Source organism: Poromitra crassiceps, assembly GCF_964638095.1.
Source record: "Poromitra crassiceps genome assembly, chromosome: 23".
Lineage (NCBI taxonomy): Eukaryota > Metazoa > Chordata > Actinopteri > Beryciformes > Melamphaidae > Poromitra > Poromitra crassiceps.
This window is the reverse complement of record NC_139639.1, coordinates 18,760,185-18,781,824: the sequence shown is the minus strand read 5'-3', so window position 1 is coordinate 18,781,824 and position 21,640 is coordinate 18,760,185. Positions and strand designations below refer to the sequence as shown.

General features: G+C 42.0%; 3 protein-coding genes across 4 annotated transcripts; 1 reads left to right on the top strand and 2 right to left on the bottom strand.

Annotated features, from left to right (window-relative positions):
* Window positions 1-1,238: 1,238 nt before the first annotated feature.
* pigr (polymeric immunoglobulin receptor) lies at window positions 1,239-7,325 on the bottom strand. 2 transcript variants are annotated; one of them, XM_083658801.1, is made up of 8 exons: window positions 7,199-7,325; window positions 5,212-5,559; window positions 4,986-5,067; window positions 4,574-4,800; window positions 3,484-3,628; window positions 2,301-2,389; window positions 2,089-2,159; window positions 1,239-1,981 (listed from the first exon to the last, which is right to left on the bottom strand). In XM_083658801.1, exons 1-8 carry the CDS (start codon window positions 7,239-7,241, stop codon window positions 1,898-1,900), a joined length of 1,089 nt encoding a protein of 362 aa, XP_083514927.1. In that variant the 5' UTR covers window positions 7,242-7,325; the 3' UTR covers window positions 1,239-1,897. The 2 variants fall into 2 exon arrangements, with proteins under 2 accessions (XP_083514927.1, XP_083514928.1); XM_083658802.1 differs by having other exon boundaries at window positions 3,484-3,625.
* A 1,213-nt stretch (window positions 7,326-8,538) lies between these two features.
* dad1 (defender against cell death 1) lies at window positions 8,539-12,575 on the bottom strand. Its single transcript, XM_083658804.1, has 3 exons — window positions 12,256-12,575; window positions 11,502-11,676; window positions 8,539-8,775 (listed from the first exon to the last, which is right to left on the bottom strand). Exons 1-2 carry the CDS (start codon window positions 12,464-12,466, stop codon window positions 11,546-11,548), a joined length of 342 nt encoding a protein of 113 aa, XP_083514930.1. The 5' UTR covers window positions 12,467-12,575; the 3' UTR covers window positions 8,539-8,775; window positions 11,502-11,545.
* A 361-nt stretch (window positions 12,576-12,936) lies between these two features.
* abhd4 (abhydrolase domain containing 4, N-acyl phospholipase B) lies at window positions 12,937-21,575 on the top strand. Its single transcript, XM_083658800.1, has 8 exons — window positions 12,937-13,107; window positions 14,355-14,440; window positions 14,835-14,939; window positions 16,405-16,693; window positions 18,050-18,213; window positions 18,759-18,870; window positions 20,349-20,535; window positions 20,645-21,575. The coding sequence occupies exons 1-8, from the start codon at window positions 13,052-13,054 to the stop codon at window positions 20,732-20,734; spliced, it is 1,089 nt and encodes a 362-aa protein (XP_083514926.1). The 5' UTR covers window positions 12,937-13,051; the 3' UTR covers window positions 20,735-21,575.
* Window positions 21,576-21,640: the final 65 nt, after the last annotated feature.

Sequence of the window (21,640 nt, the reverse complement as noted above, 5' to 3'; positions counted from 1 at the left end):
CACTGTTCTATGGTTTGAAATTTAAGTTTGGCTGATTCATGTGGGTGAGCTGTTCTATGCTTACACAGATGTTTGGTTGAAAATGAGTTTTGCAGGTATTTTGAGTGACTTGGTTATTTTCATCTCCATAGTACATCATGGTCAATAATAATTTTGATCAAACAAAAGGAAGAGGGGTGATCTCTGCACAAACCGTGTACGCCAGGTGCGTAGGAGCATCAGGTAAGTTGAGAATAGGAAATCCCGCACACTGACTTCACTTAAGACTTTTATTTATATAGAGCAACGTTTCGGTCACTCACACGACCTTCCTCTGGCAAAAGACTATTGCCAGATGAAGGTCGTGTGACCGAAACGTTGCTCTATATAAATAAAAGTCTTAAGTGAAGTCAGTGTGCGGGATTTCCTATTCTCTCCCCGATAAAACAAAAGGAAAAATCTAAAAGTGGCGACAAGGTAGCTCAGCAGGCCAATGTAAATAGTGAATAGAAAAAGGGAGCTTTTTGATGCTTATAGAAGAATTTAATAAAGAAGTAATGTACAGGTATACTTAATCAGTAAGGTACATCTTCAGAGAAGGACAAGGGCACAAGAGAGAGACGCAACACGTTTCAACCTCTGGTCTTCGTCAGGCTGTATAAAACAAAAGGGGAAAGTATTTCTTTTTATGGTTTTGGTGGAATGCCACTGTAGAAAATATAACATTGTGGAATGTTTAAAGCCATTTTTTCACGTTTTACTTTTAGACACATAACAGATTAGAATACTAATAATTTTTGATCTGAGAGAGCTATCTCAGTCATTCAAAAGGTTATATATAGGGGAGAGTTTCTAATTCATGGAAATGTCAGAAAAAATGAATGTCAAATTCCCAGCATGTGAAAGGTTTTTGCAGACAACCACACATGACATGACTGACAAAAATGTACACCCATTCATAAGGAATATTTAAGTATATTGCTGTATAGGGAGAATAGCAGTAAAGCCTCTTCTTTAAGGCTGTTTCACACAGATGCGGTGCGAATTAGTCGCACGGAGATCCGCACCGGTGTGAAACGGCCTTTAAAGGTCTTTATTCATGGAACAGTATACTGTATATGATACAAAGAAGACTGGAAAGAAAGTATGTGTTATGTACAATAAGGACATGATTACAGTGAATAATGAAGCAGCACAGTGCAAATATATATTTTTATACTGTTTGTATTGGTACAAAAATGTGATACAATACAGCGGTGTCGATATAGAACAGTGTGTACCGGTATTTTCTTTTGTCTTTATGCCCTTCCAAGACTTGTTGTAGACTTTAGAGTAAAGTATTTCAAGCAACAATACAATACACATATTATGAAATAAACAGAGATTTACAAATCTTGCATAAACTCACCCCTCCCACCCTCATCAAACTCAGGCCCAACCAAGAAAAAAATAAAAATAAAAAAATGGGGGGGTGTCAGAACATAGGGCGAAGCGAGGTTAGGAAAAAGGACATGGGGGGTGGGGGGTGGGGGGGGGTCATTCCTCCGTGTCTGGTGAGATGTCGAGTAGATTGATATGTACTAGGAAAGGGTTCCAAGTCTTATTAAATGTTTCTATCGAGCCTTTGAGAGATCTATGTTTCTCTAGTTTAACATTATATAGAACTTCCTTGATCCATCGATCGTGAGTATGGGGAGAAGTGTGCTTCCATTTAAACAGAATCAAGTGTCACGCCAATAGGGTCGTGAAGGCCAGGGCTCGCTGCATGGTAACAGGGAGGCCCGTGCTGCATGGTACCAGGGAGGCCCGTGCCAGTGAGAACCCTGAAGATGGCAGATAGAGGGTTGGGGGTCAATCACCACATCGTAGATATTGCGTTATTTTGAGCCACCCAACGGCTATTTGACGAGGACTGAGGTCAGAACAGCTGCACACTCTGAGAATCCCTGTTGAGGAAAATGACTGTGCCGTTCTGCAGCTCCCCTGCTTCCCCCGGATACTCCTGTAGCACAAAGAAAAAAAATCAGCCCTGTAATTACTGGAAAAGATCCTTTGTTATGGTGAAATGAAGTGTGATATAGTGACAGACATATTGTAATGGTGGCTTACCTCGAGCCTTGCTTTCCGTTCCTCTGCTTGCACATGTTCCTTCTCTACAACTAGAGTGAATCTCTTTAAGCCTGCGAGAATACAGCACATAATCTTTGATATTTGATGGATTCATTGCATTTCTTTTTAAAACACATGGTATATTAGTGGCATGATACTACCCATATTAAACAGTTTGAGTTAAATAGTGCAGGAATGAGAAGTGGCCTTACTGTGCTGCTTCCACATCTTTCTTGCTAATACAGCCATGCCCACCAGCAGCATGAGAGATACACACACCACCACAGACTCAAACATGTGCCTGAAACAGATAACACAGCAGTTCATGGACTGAACAGGGATGGTCCAGCTTCAAGGGCTGCCTTGGGTTATGCTGTATCTGTATTTGGATACTAGTAACATGGTCAAATGATGACAGAGAGATGTTGCTTGACATGATGGCACAAAGTACTAAAGGGAATTGTGCCCCTCGATGGTTTAGATCAGTGGTTCTCAAATGGGGGTCCGCGGACCCCCAGGGGTCCGTGGCACTTTGCCAGGGGGTCCGCGAAAAGTTTTCAAGTTAAAAAAAAAAAATACTTATTTTTATTTTTATAAAATGCTACATGTTACTTATTCCTTCTCAAACTACTTCCTACATGGTGCTAGTCTATCAAAATATCTTGGCTGTCATTGATTGTGTTGCATAGTGGTTTTCTGTACTGTTGACAAATTGTGATATTGTAAGTCACTTTGGATAAAACAAAAGTGTCTGCTAAATGATGTAATGTAAATGTAATGTAATAAAAAAAAAAAAAAAAATTTTTTTTTGCAAAATCTTCATAGTTTAACAAAAATAGTTTATGCTTTAAATCTAAAATGGTTCATGGATTACATTCTAATAACAAACCTATCAAATTAAAAGTCAAGCACGTTACCGTGGAAACAATTAAGCTTAGCCCAAAATCACAAATCAGAATGAGGAGGTCCCCGGTATATTTTCTATCTTGTAAGGGGTCCTTGGCTGAAAAACATTTGAGAACCTCTGGTTTAGATAGACATCTATCATGATGGACAATGTGAACGGTATTGTATCAAACATGGAACAGTTTAGGATTCAAAAGGGAAATAAGTGTGCAGTCACTTGAATAAATGTGCTTGAAGCTGTGGAGGTGCAGCTTGAGGATGATTCAACTCAAAATGTGTGTGTGTGTGTGTGTGTGTGTGTGTGTGTGTGTGTGTGTGTGTGTGTGTGTGTGTGTGTGTGTGTGTGTGTGTGTGTGTGTGTGTGTGTCTGTGTGTGTGTGTGTGTGTGTGTGTGTGTGTGTGTGTGTGTGTGTGTGTGTGTGTGTGCGCGTGCGTGCGTGCGTGTGTGTGTGTGCGCGCACGTGGGGGGGGGGGGGGGGGCACTATTACCTGTGAGTGTCCCAGGACTCCTTCATAATGTGTTTGGGTGGAGGCAGGTACGCAACAGACTGACTTGCTGTAGGTGAGGATGTAAAAGGTACTGTAGGTGAGGATGTAACAGGTACTGTAGGTGAGGATGTCACAGGCACTGCTGCTGAAGGTACAAAAAAAAATGTTATACAGAGATCTCAGAATTGATTTGGTCATTCAAGATTCAAGATTCATTTGAATAGCCATAGTGAGTAATCAGATTACAAACAAGGAATTTGACTTAGTGCAAGTATGCAGCGCAGCGATCACATCGTTTGCAGAAGAAGCAAAACAGAAAACAATCTCAAAATATAAATTGGTACATTAGTAGCTATACGAGGGATCAGTGTGACATCACGACGCTGAAAAACACCCGGAACCGCAGCAGTTAATAGTATGAGTCGTGCCAAACAAACGTTAATATCTCAAAAGCGATACATCACATCGCTTATATTTTAAAATTCTGAGTGAGGGCAGAGGTAGCTCAAGAGTCTGATGTATAATATATGCATGTCGTGTTAAAGTTGTGTGAACTGTCACAGTTTTTAAAATGTAAACAACATAGAGTGAGACAATCAAGGCTGGCTCCATAGGGTCCCATTGCCGTTTCCACCCAGTGACGCCGTTTGCTTACCAAAATGCTGCTCGGCTGATCCCTCGTATACACTTTTCTAAGCAAGAGTGCTTCTAGTGGTAGCTGCCCTTTGATCTTGTCAAAGATTGAGGTTTGAAGTTTGAGAGACTTCATTACCCAGAAATCATATCCCAATGTCAGAGCAAACGAGCAAGTGCGACCATTCGACTAAGCAAAAGTGTCAACAATTGGACTTGCTTCAATTTCCGAGGCATTCTGCGACCTACTGGTGGAGGCTGGAGGTGTGACCTCCAGGAGGTGGAGGAGGTGTGACCTACTGGTTGAGGCTGGAGGTGTGACCTCCAGGAGGTGGAGGAGGTGTGACCTACTGGTTGAGGCTGGAGGTGTGACCTCCAGGAGGTGGAGGAGGTGTGACCTACTGGTTGAGGCTGGAGGTGTGACCTCCAGGAGCTAGGTGGAGGAGGTGTGACCTACTGGTTGAGGCTGGAGGTGTGACGAGCACGTGCACGGCCATTTGCTGCTGTCCTGCCGCGCACCAGTACCACCCCGCGTCTCTCATCCGCAGCTTCTTTAAGGTGACAGTGAAAGCCTGGCTTCTGTCATCGCTGATGGCCACTGAAGTGTCATCGTAGCTCCCTTCAGAGCCCGTCAGCAGACAGGAGCTCCAGTCTCCACTCCGACACCACTTCTTCTCACTCTCTCTGTTGGCAGGGTGTCACAGGGGGATTAGTGAATAGCCTGCCGACCGCTTGTTCAATCCTCCCAGGTTTTGATTTGAACTGAAGGACGTTTGATCGATCTTTTAGCAAAGACATTGAAAATGAGCATGCAAAGCATACAATATTTCTAGTACTGTTAAAAGCATATTTGGCGGCAAAATCTATACCTGTATCTTTCACTGTAGAGGCACTCAACAGTGACACTGCTCCCTTCCTCTCCACTCAGCCTGCTGTTCACCACTGACATACCTGCAGGAATCAACCAGCACCGCAGCTCACATTTGCATTCTAAGCACAAACTGAGAACATTTTCCTTTTTGTCCTTTGAGGGCCTTTGCTTTGTCACTTCAAAATAAAAGCACTTCGCAAAAGTAAAAGCTCCTAGTCTCTCACCGTGAATGACATTGATGTAAGTGGAAGCGGCATCATCAGCGCTCCACATGCCGCCCACCTCCACGCCACACCAGTACCAGCCCGTGTCCCCTTCCTGCAGGCCCGTCGTGGTCACCGTGAACACCAGCTGCACCGGGTCGTCATAGATTCTCACCTTCTCCTCGGCCAGATCGCCCGAAAGGAGCTGGGTGTCTGTTCGAGCTAAGCTGGTGCAGAATTCCCTCGTCCTCCCTTGACACCAGTACTTTACATAGCTGGCATACTGAGGCTCATAATGACACGGGACCGTGATGGATCGGCCCTCCAGGATGGCGTGCTCTTCCACGGTGGTTACCTTACATAGAGAGGCTGAAGAGTTGGAGAGAGAGAGAGAGAGGAGATGGTTGAGTGTCGAACACTGGCTTGGTCTTCAACTTTTATCAGTCTTGATCAGGGGCGTTATGCAAGCCAAAAATTCTGAGGGGGCGACCAAAGGTCCCTGGCTAAAAAATGCCGGTGGCGAACTAAGGTTGATTGATTGATTTATATATCAATCGGTCCATTTAGCTATTTCTAAAATGTTGAAGCCAGATTTAGAGGAATATCTCATTTTAAATTCACATTAGGATTAGACTGTTAAAAGAACTGTATCTTGACCTGGAGACATCAAATGGAATTCAGTGTTTTGCTAACTACAGTGATGTGATAGTGGTGGTAAAAACTAACAGCTCACTGCCATAACAGCTCTGGCTAACATTACAATGCTAACCTTAGCTGCATGGTAGGTAGGCAAGGCCGGATTAACCATAGGGCAACCGGGGCAGGTGCCCCGGGGCCCTCGGGGTGAAGGGGCCCTCCAAATTTTCCAATCAGGACAAAATAAAATGTGTTTCCAAGAAGATTAAGTCTGATGATTTAGTCTCATTGGATGCCTGTGGGCAAGTGGTGACCAGGGGCGCAGGAAGTGGGGGTGCTTGTGGTGCTGCGGCACCCTCTGCTGTTTTGTATTGGAAATGTAATGTCAATTATTTTTTCATCATTGTAAAGCCACAGCACAGTGAAGAGGATATTAATGTGAAGATTAGCCTCTTCCTTTTGCTCTCAGAGTGCATCAGATTCATGCATTTTACTTTAAAATGTACAAAATTTCTTTGTCCAGGGGGGGCACAGCCCCCCCTACAAACCCCCCAGTCAGACTAATATCTTTATCCTGCTGGTGCTACCTCTGTGCAAAGCCTAGAATCGCCTATGAGTGAGTGAGAAACTGAATCTCAGAAACGGAATAATACTACAGTATAATACTAATGTTAATTTAAAATGAGATATTCCTCTAAATATGCCAAAAAAACATCCAAACATCCGGATGGGCATGACACTTCTGGTCTTGATGCAGTTGTTCCTGAGAGCAGAAAAATTCCTCACAGTACGTTTCTTATCGATTCAAAACAAAACAAAACAAGAAAGTGGCCTTGAGCAGTTCTCGTACAAGTACTTCTGGTTTCAGTTTCCTTCCAAATATATTTGTCTACATTGGCTTCCCTCTCCATAGCCTACTTCTCATTCCAAAATAATAATACAGATTCTGGGGGGAAATATAAAAGACTTGTGGAAAATATGCATCAAACGTATCCTTGCCAAGGGTCAAGACAAAATAAGGAAGATTGGGAGAGAGAGAGAAACAACTAGAAAGCCTCCCACAGGAAATGGGCACATCTCAGTGAACTTTAACACCCTTTCTAGTGCATCGCAGAATAATGAAAAACAGATGGCTTTAGCTGCCTTACCTCCATAACTGGCCAAAGCATTAGTCTACAAATTGAGTGATGTCTTACAATATAACAATGGTATTTGCCAGCGGTAGAACAGTGTAATGAGGTTTTAGTGCAGAGACACACATTGCCAAAAATGCCCAGAAATCATAGTCTTTTTCATCAGCTATCTGCAGAGGAATTGGCCATAAAAAGCACATTACACAACTTCCATAAGTTGATGACCTTATAGATATTACCTGGGATCCATGCCAACAGGCAGAGGGTGAGGAGTTGGGGCATGTTGGCCTGTCAGAGTTTGAAGTTATCCAAGTGAATCTGCCGTCCTGACTGAAGGCAGACCCCCGTTTCCAAAATCACAACTTCCTCCTGGTCATGTGACCACATGTGGAATGGCTGTAATCCAGATGTTCCTAGATGTGTTAACCATCGAGGTGCCAGCTACTTTTTAATGGTGAGGGCTACTTTTAACAAAATAGACAAACTGCACTAATCATTGTTATTGTGTGGAAATTAGGATATGCACAATATGAAATGGTTTATTGGCCTATTCGGCCTCCAAAATATCCATTTATTACAAATGTTACTAAAAATAGAGAGCTTGAGCTTGTGTAGAAAATAAATCCTTTGTTTTCATGGTTTTATTTCTTAAATTTTGTTCAGAGCCATACTTTTGATAGTAATACATTTGAACTTTTCTTTGACAGACACTATGCAGGAGCCTAACCACTATACTATTCCTTACCTTGCTGGCATGTAACAGTTTATTATTGAAAACAAGGTCTTGTCAGACAAAAAATGGGAGTCCACTTCAATTCAATGGCAGCTTCTGTTCTGACTTTAAAATGTCGATTTGCTCTGCAACCTACATCGGGGAAATCAAACACTACCCTACCAGAGATGGGAAGTAACTAAGTAGGCTACAAATACTTTGTTACTGTACTTAAGTAGGATTTTCAGGTATCTGTACTTTAGGCTACTGAGTATTTATTTTTCTGATTTTTTTTTACCTGTACCTTCTAATCATTACATTTTCAAAACAGCCTAGTTACTTTAGTTTTAATGCACAACAGACAAAAACGATGTAACGTAGCTTGTCTGTCTCGCTCTCGTCGCACATCCAAAACAAGACAGTCTAAATAAGGCAGATGATGTCACAAATAAATCACTCATGATGTCATCAGTGATGTCACTCTCCCATCCCAGTTGCTGCTAAGTCTCTAGACAGACTTCCTGTGGTTCCCAAACTCTCAATATTTAAGAAAAGGCTAAAGACCCACCAGCTCTTTAGTAAAAAAATATTCTCACCTGATGGACTGTGTAATCAAAAAATAAATAAATACAAATCTTATCTGCCTCTATTGATTCTATGCACCCTATGCATTGCCTCGTACTGTAGCACCTACATGTACAGTATGTCCTGTCGGATCAGAGCTTAGCTTTATGGCACTCCTTCTCATTGTTCTCTCCTGACTAGAACCTTGTTTGTGTTGTATTACATGGTATACGTCGCTTAGGATAAAAGTGTCAGTGCCAAATGACAAATTGTAACTGTAAAATACCACATGATTCGCAAGGACACCATTTCACTTGTCTTTATTTCTGTTTGTCTAAGTGCAAAAGGGAATGCTTTACAAATTGAAATGTTAAAAAACAAACAAAAAAGGAAATCAACCATTATCAGTAAGAAAACGGAATCATATATGACAAACTAATTCATTCAATGTTGATGATGGGCTTTCAATCTCAGCATCAGAGGCAGATGTGGCTTCATGTCTTGAAGGCAAGTTTTGATTACTTCTCTTCTCTTGATGACCTATGAGACAAAACAGAAGGTGTGGTCAGGCTATAGAAACAGTCAAATTGAAGAGTACAACGATAGGGCCCAGTTTAGTGCCCCCCCCCAGTGTACGGCAATATGGATCATGAAAATCCCTCATCGAGCGACGAGCGAACTTTCTCCCTATCGCTCCGTCTCTGTCGCTCTGACGCCCAGCGATTTTTCTCCCGGGCGAATATACGCTCAATCGCTCGTTTGCATTGACTTTGTATGTAAACTCGATGCCAGCAAAAAACTTTAATAGGTCGGTGTGAACGCAGCTTCACCAGATAATTAAGACTCAAACCTTAGTCATCAGATATACAGCCGGAGCTGCTCCACACAGGACGAATTGGTCAAGATGCTAAAGGTAAAGAGAGAGTGCACCCAGTGGATGATTAAAGGTAAAGCTTCTGGCCACATTTTCTGGTTTACAACTGAAAACACTCCAATAAAACACAAAATCCATCTCCCTGTTACAGTTGATTGAGCGGCTCTGCACTTCACAGCAGACTGTTATCTGATCATTTCTCAAGTTGGAGTTGTGGACTGTCCTTGACCACAGGGAGAATACAGTCTGGAACTGAGTGCTGTTTCCTTTAAAGTCATGCTCTTCTTTTGTGGTACCTTGGGTTGTGCATAAAATCAAATAAAAATAATAAGAAAAAAATAGTGTGAAATTCTTCTGAATTGTTCAAATTGAAAAGTCTAATAAGCATAGAGAAAGTGATTCACTTAAACACAATTCAGCAGAATTACTGCATTCTGCAATCTCCATTGTTTTGTGTGCTTTAGTTTGAGACCCGTTTCGCCCATATATCCGCAGTGAATGGAAAGAGTAAAAAACACAATTCTCCAATCTTGTCTATAACAGAGAGTTCATTTTGGGGGTACATGATGTTCAGGGTGGTATTCCAGAAAGCAGATTTAGTGTTTTAGATACAAATAGATGTCTAAAAATATAAAATCTACCAAGGTTCTCACATCTTAAACATCAAATTCAAGGACTTAAGGACTTTTGTTTCCAGGCCCAATTCCGTCAAATTCAAGGACTCAACACGGTATAGTTTGAGAGACATGTCAGGGATAAAGGTTGGAAAAGGTTAAATGATTTCAGTGAGTGTATCAGTACTTCAATCATGAGAGACTAGAATGAAGTTTACAATAAAGTTTAATGATAAATGCTTACTTATTGACACATAGAGGTTAATCAACTCAGAGTTCAGGGTTAGACTCAAGAGTTTGTTGAACCCGCTGTCTGGAATGGACCCCAGGAAGCTCCACAACCCAAAGTACTAAAGTTCAATATTACTTCAGCCAATCTGTTTTCAAACAATTTCAAAAACAGAAACTACTAGGGATGGGTATAGTTTTGATTTTATCAATACCGGTACTGCTTATAGATACAGATACTTAATGATACTCTTATCAATACTACTCTCCATAATTTGGTGCAAAAATAAAGACATGACATGAAAAAATCTGAAAAGTTATTTTGTTAGTACCGGTACCTTTTTGCAGAAATAAGCTAAAATCCTGAGAAGGCCTATTTCACGTTGTGAATATGATTATTTATTAAACTTAGGTCACCTATGTAGTAGAAATCTGCAATTATTTTCTTAAATTGGATCCCTAGGCTATGACCAGAGAAGAAAACAGTAGTTTTCCCCATACCACGGAGGTCCTACTACAACACCCACAATGCATTGCACAAGTCATTGGCTGAACTTAAAAAAAGAAAAGAAAAAGGTTATGCTTCAGGAACAGTGCAAAGCAGCATTATATCTATCTATTTACTGAGGCTTATTTTCATTTACTAAACATTTTCCTCATTGAGTGTGGATAAATCACACCTTTTCACGGATTATGAAACAAACCAGCATGATGGAGTCAGTTACATTATTGTGGACTTGTGCTGAACAGTGCTGCTGCTGTTGGATACTAACACTACAGGTAAAGTCAAGTTAACCCCGTCCGTCGCTGTTCGTTGTGGTTCTGTATTCAGACTTGGCAAAGTCAACATAATATTCTGTCAGAAAACACATCAGAGCACCGTGAAGTTTCCTGCTGCAGCGCGAAGCTGAGTTTTCTGTCTGTCTCCCTGACTTACAATCATCACAGGGCAGCCTGATAGCTGCAGGCACATCTCTCTGGACTCAAACATTGCTCCAGTCCGGTGCTCTCTTCCTCTTCCAGACTCTGTTGTGTGATTCAAAAGCGCAAGATTTGGCCTCGTATCACGAAACTAGTTTTCTTCCAAATATACTACTGATATTTTAAATCTTTTAACCTTGTCACAAGTGTAATAACAGGACAGGAGTGTAAACACACAACATCAAACATAATCACCTGGTGCCACCAGCTTCGTCATCATTAGAAATAAAATAAATAGCAGCACCAATACTCCGGTACTGACCAATCAGGAACCAGTACCAATTTAATACCGGTCATTGGTACCATCCCTAGATACAATAGTGAAGAAGGGAGGGACCATGTTGGAAATAAGTGTTCACACTTTTACATGTTTATCCATTGGATTTAGTTGTCTTTTATATCCATAATAAAATCAATCAATCAATCAAAGAATAACCAGATTGAATAGATTATTGGCCTGTGACCGGGTGTGCCAGAGTGAGTGTCACTGCATCCAATGTAGTTTAGGATGTGAAACTATGAACACAAATGACCTAACATTGACAAATGCACATGTGAACAATATCCACCTGTTGTTGAGAGGGGGGCACTGTGGGCAGGACACACATCTGCTTCAACCAATGAAGTTCATCACGACAAGATGGAGGACGGTGTGAGCGAATAGAAAGTCAGCAAAGGCCCTCTCCTGGGAGATGGACATGAAGTCTCCTTTGTTCTGTGGGTTGATCTGGATACGAAGACACACTGAGGAAAACAAAAGACACACAGGATGCATTGTTAAGTTTTGCACACCGTAATTCCTCCCAACCAGCAAGCAAAGGTGTATAATAGCAGTACATACAGGTGTGTTTTGTTTACCTGAGATTTAAAGTTCTTCTATTGATGTAATGTACACTCAGTTTTAAGAATTATGATATTCCTATGGTGTGGGATAGTGTAACCAATATGTGTCAACCTGACCAAACCTCTCCCTAAATAGAGCAACTACTAGAGGACTGAACATGTGATGGCATGTTTATTCTCTCCTGTATGGAGAAATACAGTTTATTATGCATCAGAGTTCTGGTCATTTGTGCCGTTTCTTGCTAGATGCTAATGTGGTTTACATTTGTTTTCCCTTCTCCTTTTTTTAATCAAACCAAGTTGACTTAAAGCTGGCACAACCAATCCACTCCCTTCTCTCCAGTGTGCTGCTGAATCACAGTGTCAAGTTCAATGCATTGATCAAACAAAGCCAATGGACAGTGGTAAGAAATAAAGCGTTTAAACACGAGACTATTCAATACGATATAGCTGTCTTCTTGAATTGAACACAACACTTACCTGCGAGAATAAAAGCGCCCACACAGGAGATGAAGCCAGACAAGAAGCTGTTGAAGGGGAAAGTGCCGACGAGCAGACAGTAGAGGAACTGCAGCGCTCCTGTCAGCAAGATGTACAGCAGATATGCATCTACCACCTTCAGCTTGTTGGGCGTCGTGGTGGTGTACTCCTCCAGGAACCGAGAAATAACCGATATAACTGAGTTCGACATGGTTCTGCGTCTTAATGAAGCAAAATAAGTCGATTTAAGATTTCTGCACGGGCCCTCTTCCTTGTTCGAATGAATGACGTGTCTCCACAGACCGGAAGTGCGCCTGGTGCTACAAAGAATAAATTCCGACCCGACTCGCTCCCGGGAAAGAAGAGCTCCGCACGCTGTCTGTTTAGCACAGTAGAGATGAGCGAAAAGCAAAATGAGCTCCCACTCTGCCGCTATTTGCGTGGGTAGGGTTGAGAGTGGTGCTGGCACAGCTGCTAGCATCCTGAGCTAAAATGTATGCTTTTGTGATGAGAAAAACAACTTAATTTGTCGATATGTAACTACCTCATTGGTTATGGTAACGGCTAAATTGAAGGAGCGCATAAGCCGGGCAACCCCCCACCACCACCACCATGGAATGATCTTCTCGGTAGACGATCTTTGTGTACAGTCAGCATCTCGGTATGTACTACGAAAACAAACAGTGATCAAAATTGTCATTTTCGGAGCCGACCGACACAGGCGGAGCGAATTTGTAAGCCTCGTAATCGAAGTGTATATTTTTGTACTAGTGAATATAGCGTTAATTACCGGAATATGCGATTGGATCCTGTTGCAAACACAGCTCCGATGCAGACGGATTCTGAGACAGAGTAAGTTGATACTTCCGCATACAACCTTCCCCAACAAACTGTTCTGCTACATCATGTCCCGAAGTTAGCAGCAGACAGTCATTATGCTAAACTAACGGGGCTAATCTAACATTAATATGCAATACAATTATGTGTAACGTTAGTGCTGTGTATCATCCTTGTTTCCTAATGCATCTCTGTTGTGTTTTTCATTTAGTATATCTGGATTATCGTATAATTTAAGCCAGGCAGTCACTCAGTGTTCCACACTTATTTTACCCTAATAAACTTTAGAAAATAAGAAAACAAAACGAATACACTAACTATATTATAGCAAAACAATAGTTCCCATTATAGGAATAGTAGGAGAAAAACAGACCACTACAAACTATTGAGTTATAAGCTTAGCTCACCATAGAATTGTGAGCATCACAAATACACTGTAAGTTCCTGCAAGAGTAATATACTATTATGTATTTATAGTTATTATTCAATGGAGTTGTCTTGACAGCTGATATCTGACACTACTGACATGCAGGTCTTTCTTTTTGTTGTTCACTGAAGAGAGGAGCAGCGGCACTGAGCAGGACCCACTTATCCTGAGTGACTCAGCAATTTTGAATTGCCCGTTGATTGCCACCCCATTGGCCTTTCAATCATAGAGCAGGTAGAAGAACTGGCAGCGTGTCTCCCTCCAATCAGGGATGTAGTGGACGGTGAACCCAACTCCCATCGGTTTACTTGCCGTTTTATTGTCAGAATAGAGTCTGACACAAATCCTTATGATGTAAACTCCCTGTATGCGTTCTACTCTGACGTATCAAACTGACTTACTGCAAGTTCTAGGTAGATGGGGTCTTGATTGCCTTATGGTGATCACACAGCCTATGTCATAAGTCACCCAGGTTAATACATTCCCACTACATCACTGGTTAGGGGCAGCCGTCCTCTTTGCCTGTAGCAATGATTGTCAGTAGCACTGACTGTCAGTAGCACTAATTGAGAGCATGATGACAGTGAAACGTGAGAGTCCTGGGTGTGTATCAGCACATGAGCTCCATGCAAATAATGATAACACCGCCTGAACTGACCTTTACCCTGTATTTGTGTTAGAAGCTTTTGTATCACTAACCAGCGTTCAGCATGTGCCACTCATTCCCTGTACTGTACCTCTGCATCTACTGTCTTATTTACACCCCCCCCCCCCTATCTCTCTCTCTCTCTCTCTCTCTCTCTCTCTCTCTCTCTCTCTCTCTCTCTCACGTCAGGTCAAGTCCGATTTGGGGCTGGTGGCCCTCCTGGCGTCCAACCTCCATGTCCCTTTTGAAGAGCACAGAGGCTAAGATCCTCGCCTGTAAGAAGCTTTTGACTCAATTGGCTGACTTCATGAGTAAACTGCATCCGGACTTCCGGAGCACGATTTGATTGGCTTTTCCCTGCAGCAGGAAACTTAAAAAGTGGGGAACTAGGAAGTCATTTAAATAGACACTTATGGATGATGAGAAGTGTACTAGTACTAATCCTTTACAAAGCAGTAACGGTTTTCCCATCTTGAGCCAAGTGTAATTTGACGCTCTTTAGTCTTGATTGGCGACTGTTATTCAAGATTCACTTTAATAGCCACAGTAAGTAATTGGATTACAAATTATGTAATTACACCCTCTGCAATTTTGTGTATATGCAGGGACTCACACGGAGTCTCGCTGATAATAGGCTAATGGCTAGTCCTCTTTGTGTGGTTCTGGCAGGTATTCAGAATGACGTATGGGCCAGGTTTGTGACCCTCCCAAACCAGGACCGGATATGGACTCTCACCATCACCAACAAGTTGGCTCGCAAACCTGCAGCACAAGGTACTGGTTTCTACCACCCTGCTCTCAGCCTGGGGACGAAATATCAAAATTCAATATAATAATAATAATAATAATAATGTTGATGATGATAATACATGGCAGTTATATAGTGCTTTTCTAGAACTCAAAGTTGCTTAACACTATACACAGCGGGGCAGCGTTAGTGAGACAACAGATAGACAAACAGTGGACAAACATAACATGGACACAATATACAGTATGGCAATACAAAGATGTGACTGCTATACATATCGTGGTGCAGAAAAATTAATTGTGATATTAGCTCAGTTTTATTCTGTTGTAGTAATTACAATTCCTTGCCCATCCCAATTTCACAAGCTCTCAATCCAAATTCTATTATCTACAGTTTGTTATGAGATTTTTAAATTGTTGTTTACATTCTAGCAGTAGCAATGTCATTGCTGGAAAGTTTTGTGCCTCAGAAATAAGCATAATTCTGCAGTCACACTTATGTTGTCATTGAACTTTTATTTATTGCATACCTGCCAACACTCCCGATTTACGCGGGAGTCTCCCGATTTTTAACCCTTTCTCCCACTGTGCTCCCGATTGGTAATTTTCTCCCGCTAATCTCCCGATTTGTAGGATATTTGTCATGTTACCTGGCAACCCAACCCAGAGGCAGTGATTAGTGACGGTGCGTAACTACGTCACTGCACTCGTTCAAGCTCTCGGTGGAGGACCGCAGTCAAACACGTCCCAAGAAGAAGAGATGCGCTGCCAAATTTCAGTGCGAGACCTTCCCCTTTCTAACCGCTAGGCGCTAGCCACATTTTTTGCAAGCTGTTTTGCAAGCTATGCGTTTTGCAAGCTATCTCAGGCTATGTCGTTTTGCAAGCTATGTCGGGCTATGTTGTTTTGCAAGCTATGTAGCCAGTATGTCGGGAAAATGACGTTAGCAAACATGTGAAACATTGATGCCAAACACAAACAAGCCGTGGAAGCACAGGGGGGAACTTCTACCATATTCATATTCACATTCATTTCAATGTTTGCACTTGATGATTTTTGTGATGTAAATTTTAGATGCTCACTTTTGATCACATCTTCTGTACATGTTGTGTGTTTATTTTATTTGATCATTATCAGTGTCTATTTTACTGTGAGTTTAGTTATGAGTTTAACACTGAAAAAGTTATTTGCTGTACATCCTTGCATTTATTCTATTAATTTGTGGTGTAGGGTTATACAGTGTGTGTATGTGTGTGTGTGTGTGTGGGGGAGGGGGGGGGTACATTGAGGATAAGCCATTCACCGATACCCCAGAAAATGCCCCTCTTTTTCACAGCCCAATGTTGGCAGGTATGTTTATTGTATTGTGGTTGTATCAAATCGTGAACCCCATATCGTATCGTATTGTGTAATAACCATCATCCTATCCCTACTTACCGTGTAGCTTCCCAATATTGTCTGACTTTTCCATGGCTCTTCCTTTCCCCTCCAGCTCCTAAGACCCCCCTGGTCATGGTTCATGGCTTTGGAGGAGGGGTAGGCCTGTGGATCAGGAACCTGGACACGCTGAGCCGATCGCGGCCCGTGTACGCCTTCGACCTGCTGGGCTTCGGCCGGAGCTCCAGGCCCCCCTTCCCCACGGACCCCGCCCAGGCCGAGGAGCTGTTTGTCAACTCGATTGAGCTGTGGAGACAGTCTGTGGGCCTGGAGAACATGATCCTCCTGGGACACAGTCTGGGAGGCTACCTGGCTACCTCTTACGCCATCCAGTACCCCACTCGGTAATGGCGATGTCATACTGTGTAGATCCCCATAGGGAAATTGTGTTGTGTAGGTCAGAGGTCACGTTCAGGTACAGAGCAGCAGCCCTGGGGCTGGTAGGGATTTAGAAAGCTGAATCTGAACTGACTAGAATTTTAGCTAACAATTAAATTCAGTATTATCCCATTAAATTTCAATCATCACATTGAATTTCAGGGATTCAGTGTCTTACTTGAGGACAATATTCTATGGAAAGAGATTACTGCCAGAGATTGTATTTGAATTGCATAGCTTTGTTTTGAACTTGGTCATATTCAATATGATTTTAGAAACTGTATTGGAACCAGGGAAATTCCAGGTAAAGATTAAATTGAGTAATAATCACATTCAATTTCAAGCCATCGCCTTCAATTTCAAATTGTGGCTTACAAATTAAATGTTTGAATTTAGTTATTCAACGAATCAATCTAAAATAAATTCAGTGGTTCATTATGAGCATGACAAATTCAGATTTATGAAATTCAAATGCAATCTCTGCTGGAACTAATCTCTTTCTGTAATGTGCTTCATGGGGACTTGACTCTGGCTCCTCTAGTTGAAGAATGGTCTCTGCACTCACTAGATAGTTTTGGTGTAAAATAGATGATATTTTGTATGCCAGTCATTCTTCACTGGACACTGACGTCTAGCCAAGGCAAGCCGTCAGTGTCCAGTGAAGATTGACTGACTTTTAAAATAGATATTTTGAATGTCAGTCATTCTTCACTGGACGCTGAAGATAGATTTTGAGGGAACCGAACAATGAAATGTCAAAACTTGTTCCCTGCATTGTGACAACTGTCTAGAGAGACAAGCAAAAATTCCAAATGTCAAGGTGTTCAAATCGCTGAAGTCATACAGCAGTGGCATATATGCTATATCTCATTTCATAATGAATCTGAATTTTCCTAGACTCCTGAAGGCATGTGTAACGTCGATCACTATTTTATAGACTAGAGCCAGGTCACATCAAAACTGGAAATCTTGCTCTATATAAATAATGTTTTTTTATATTTGCTGAAGGAGAGTAGTGGCTGAAATGCCTGCTAGGGATATATTCACAGCATCAGTAAATATATAAAATCATTAGGGATGGGACGATATATTGAAAATCAATATATCGCAATACAAAAATGTGACAATACAAATCATTATTTTCACTATGTAATGCATCCATTTGTAGAAAGATTTGTGGCGCAGAAATACATATAAAGAGAGATTTGGATGTCATTGAACTTTTATTTATTACATCTTATCATGGTCTAATCATAATGTCAGATAAGCATATTGTTGCACCCTTAAATTTTTTTTACATGTATTTTGCTCTCCGCTTTCAGAGTGTCCCACCTCATCCTGGTGGACCCATGGGGCTTCCCTGAGCAATCCCAGACGCAGGACCTGGCGGTGAAGCGGCCGCCCTTCCCGCGCTGGGTGAAGGCTATAGTGGCGGTGCTGTCCCTCTTCAACCCGCTGGCTGTCATCCGAGCGGCAGGCCCGTGGGGTAAGACCATGGATTTCTAAAATAGATAATATGGTATAGAACAGTGTTTCCTAACCCGGGGTACGCGGACCACCCCGCGGTCCCGGTTTCTATACTATAGAAAATAGCCGCGCATTCCTTTGAACATAAGCTGCTCACCAAGGAAGTATCGATGAATGGGCACGGAGTGCTCCTGTCATCTAGATGCGCATTCACAGAGCCCTAGAAAATACAGCTTTATACGGCTCTTGGTGACTTACGAAGAAAAATGGACCCAATGGTTTAAAACTTGATAATTAAAAAGAGTCGTTTTGGACTTTGAGAGATACCCAGAATAATTTCCCCAGGGTTTTACATGGGAAAAAGTATTTTTGTGCCACAGGTCATCATGTGACTTGCAATACTGAGCTTAGCCTACACGTCGAATTTGCTTCAAGGCTAAGACCTGACCCTGGGGGGCTGGGTGAGACGTGTAGATCGATATGGCGTGTTATGGTTATCTAATGCGATGCTATGCAGCATTACGCTATCATCTCATCTCATCTCACTGTGTGTCGCTGTTTCAGGTCCAGGCTTGGTAAACAGATTCCGTCCCGACTTCAAGAGGAAATTCGAAGATCTGTTTGAAGATGACACCATGACACAGTACATCTACCACTGTAACGCCCAGACCCCAAGGTAGGTTAACTGATGCTTCACATGATATAATCAAATCCCTAATAACAGAATATAAAATACCTGCCAAAAGCTGCTGCAGACAGTGGAGCTGAAATGGCTTATGTGCCCAACAACGATTACCACCTATAACTTTGTAATTTCACATTATTTGTCACACTGATGTGAAAAATGACCTTTTAGCTCACATCGAAGATGTCATAAGTCCTACATCAATTACATCATTATGATGTCATAAATCCCACTCTACTGAAGCTATAGGTAGTATAACACACATGCTGCCTGGCATATACTAGGTTTTGCCTAGTCTTGTTTATATAAAAATGGCATTACTTTTACTTTCTGGAAAACAACACATCTTTGGTGATGATGTCATCATGGAGGTGACCTAAATATTCCAACCAATGAATGAATGCTTCGCAGATTTGTGAAATGTCATAAAACTGTTGGCTTGCACTTTTGAAAGATCCCTCTCTTCATGGGAAAAACATCACATTAAGTTTGATTGTGACTCTATCGACCTCTGTTGGTGACCAGTGGAATTGCAACAACATCCATAGAAGATGTTCTATACAAGTGTCTGGCACAGACCACACCCACCACCCCTCCTATAGAGTACCGCAGGAACAAGTCCGGAAGACTAAAAGTCAATGGGATTTTTGTATGGGGATTTTGGTTAAATCCTTGAAATAAGGTCTGTCACTTGGTGTTCAGCAAGATAATCTTCACAAAATGAGGCCCACTTTTATGACTTGAAGCGCACTGACTTCTGGGTTGTCCTAGAAAAATACGCCATCCCTGCAGTACTCTTATTTAGTGATGTAGCCTCTCTAATCGACACACAAAAGCCCCATTTTCACACTAGAGACAAGCGAGCTAGGTAATTGGCGCAGAGATCTAACAGAAACATCTACAGTAGTGAAGCAATATATCACCATGCTAAATAATGGATGACACTTTATGCTGTCATTTTCTTTTCGGGCTTGAGAATTGGGCTTTTTTCGCCTTGGTAGCTGAAACGTCTTGCCCACTCCATTGCTGAGCTTTAAAAAAAAATGCAATCAGGTTGGGTTTGAAGACATACCACGAGTGTGTGAGGAGTTTATTTCCAAAACAGAGCAGGAGCCAGAAAGTGGATTCTGAAAGCCAGAAATCTCGGACTACGAAATTGTCGAGTCATCATCGGTATTGATCAACAGCCCTGTCAGGCTGCCACAGATATATTCTGGTCATTTTTATCTGTGGATCTCTCTCTCTCTCTCTCTCTCTCTCTCTCTCTCTCTCTCTGTCTCTCTCTCTCTCTGTCTCTCTCTCTCTGTCTCTCTCTCTCTCTCTCTCTCTCTCTCTCTCTCTCTCTCTCTCTCTCTCTCTCTCTCTCTCTCTCTCTTGGCCCCTGTAATCCCATTTGCATCCTTTGCACCTTTTCCTTCTTCCACCCATCCCTTTCCCTCCTTTCCCACATTAACCCCATCCCTTCCCAGCGGTGAGGTGGGTTTCCGGGCCATGTTTGAGTCTCTGGGCTGGGCCAAGAGGCCCATGTTGCAGCGGGTCCACCAGCTGCCCCCCTCCATGCCCCTCACCATGCTGTACGGAGGCAGATCCTGGTTGGACAGCTCCTGGGGGGACAGAGTGACACAGATCAGGAGCCAGACCAACACCAGGTTGCTGGTGAGTCGGGTTCAAAGGCTGCTTTGAACAACTCATAAACTGATGATTGCTAAATCATATGAAATCTTTTTACATCTCTAAATGTCCCTATATTTCTCATTCATTCCAGTTCGTGAATGAAGCCTCTCACCACGTCTATGCTGACCAGCCAGAAGAGTTCAACAAAATGGTCGAAAATATATGTAACTCTATAGACTGAGTGTGTGCGTGTGTGTGTGTGTTCGTGTGTGCACACACACAGAGAGAGTAGAGTGCCGGAGACCTGAACTCAACTGTCCCGTGCCTGGATGTCTCTGCTGCCCGCTGCAGATGACTGGACCCAGTTGGGGGCTAAACCCAAGTCCCTGGTTAGCTCCACTCCTGAACTTGAAACTTATTTACATTGTTGTAAAATTTGTGTGGTAATTTTATTTTATTTTTTATATGTTTGAGTCAACTAGCAATGTACCCGGTGTTGCCCGGGTTCAATAGGCACAAAACAGTACAACTACGCACCTTTTGCTTGGGTGGGAATGATGGTGCTGTCCATGTGGTTTGCAGGACTTTACAACCTGCCTATGACCTTCCCCGGATCATAACCCACCGCCATGCAAATGTTCATCCCACTCCGTCCTGGGGTGTGGGCATGCAGAAAAGACACACACACACACACACAGTTTCAACTTTTTTATATAGATTAGTAGTAGTAGTAGTAGGCTAGTAGTATTATAAGTCTTTATTTATCATAAATGAATGTATCTATTGTTCATTAATGTGGTCATTCCGGTGTTTTAGTTGAACTCTGGAATTTCCTTCAGTGCATAAATGAAAGTATTTATTGTTATATTTCTAACAAGTAGAGTTTTTAACACACACACACACCACTCAGATGTATACTGTATGTATATGCACTCATATGTGTGCTAGAGTAGCCCCATGGCTATTATTGAATCATATTGTCGACACGTGCCTCAGTTGAACACTACAGTACTATGTTATGTATGTGATTGTTATATTTTTTCAAAGAATGAGAACTGCAGGCTGTATTTTATACTGTGAAATCAATAAAACTCTTAATACGATGTCTATCAGTCCGATTTGTATGCACATTTAATATCTCTATGGA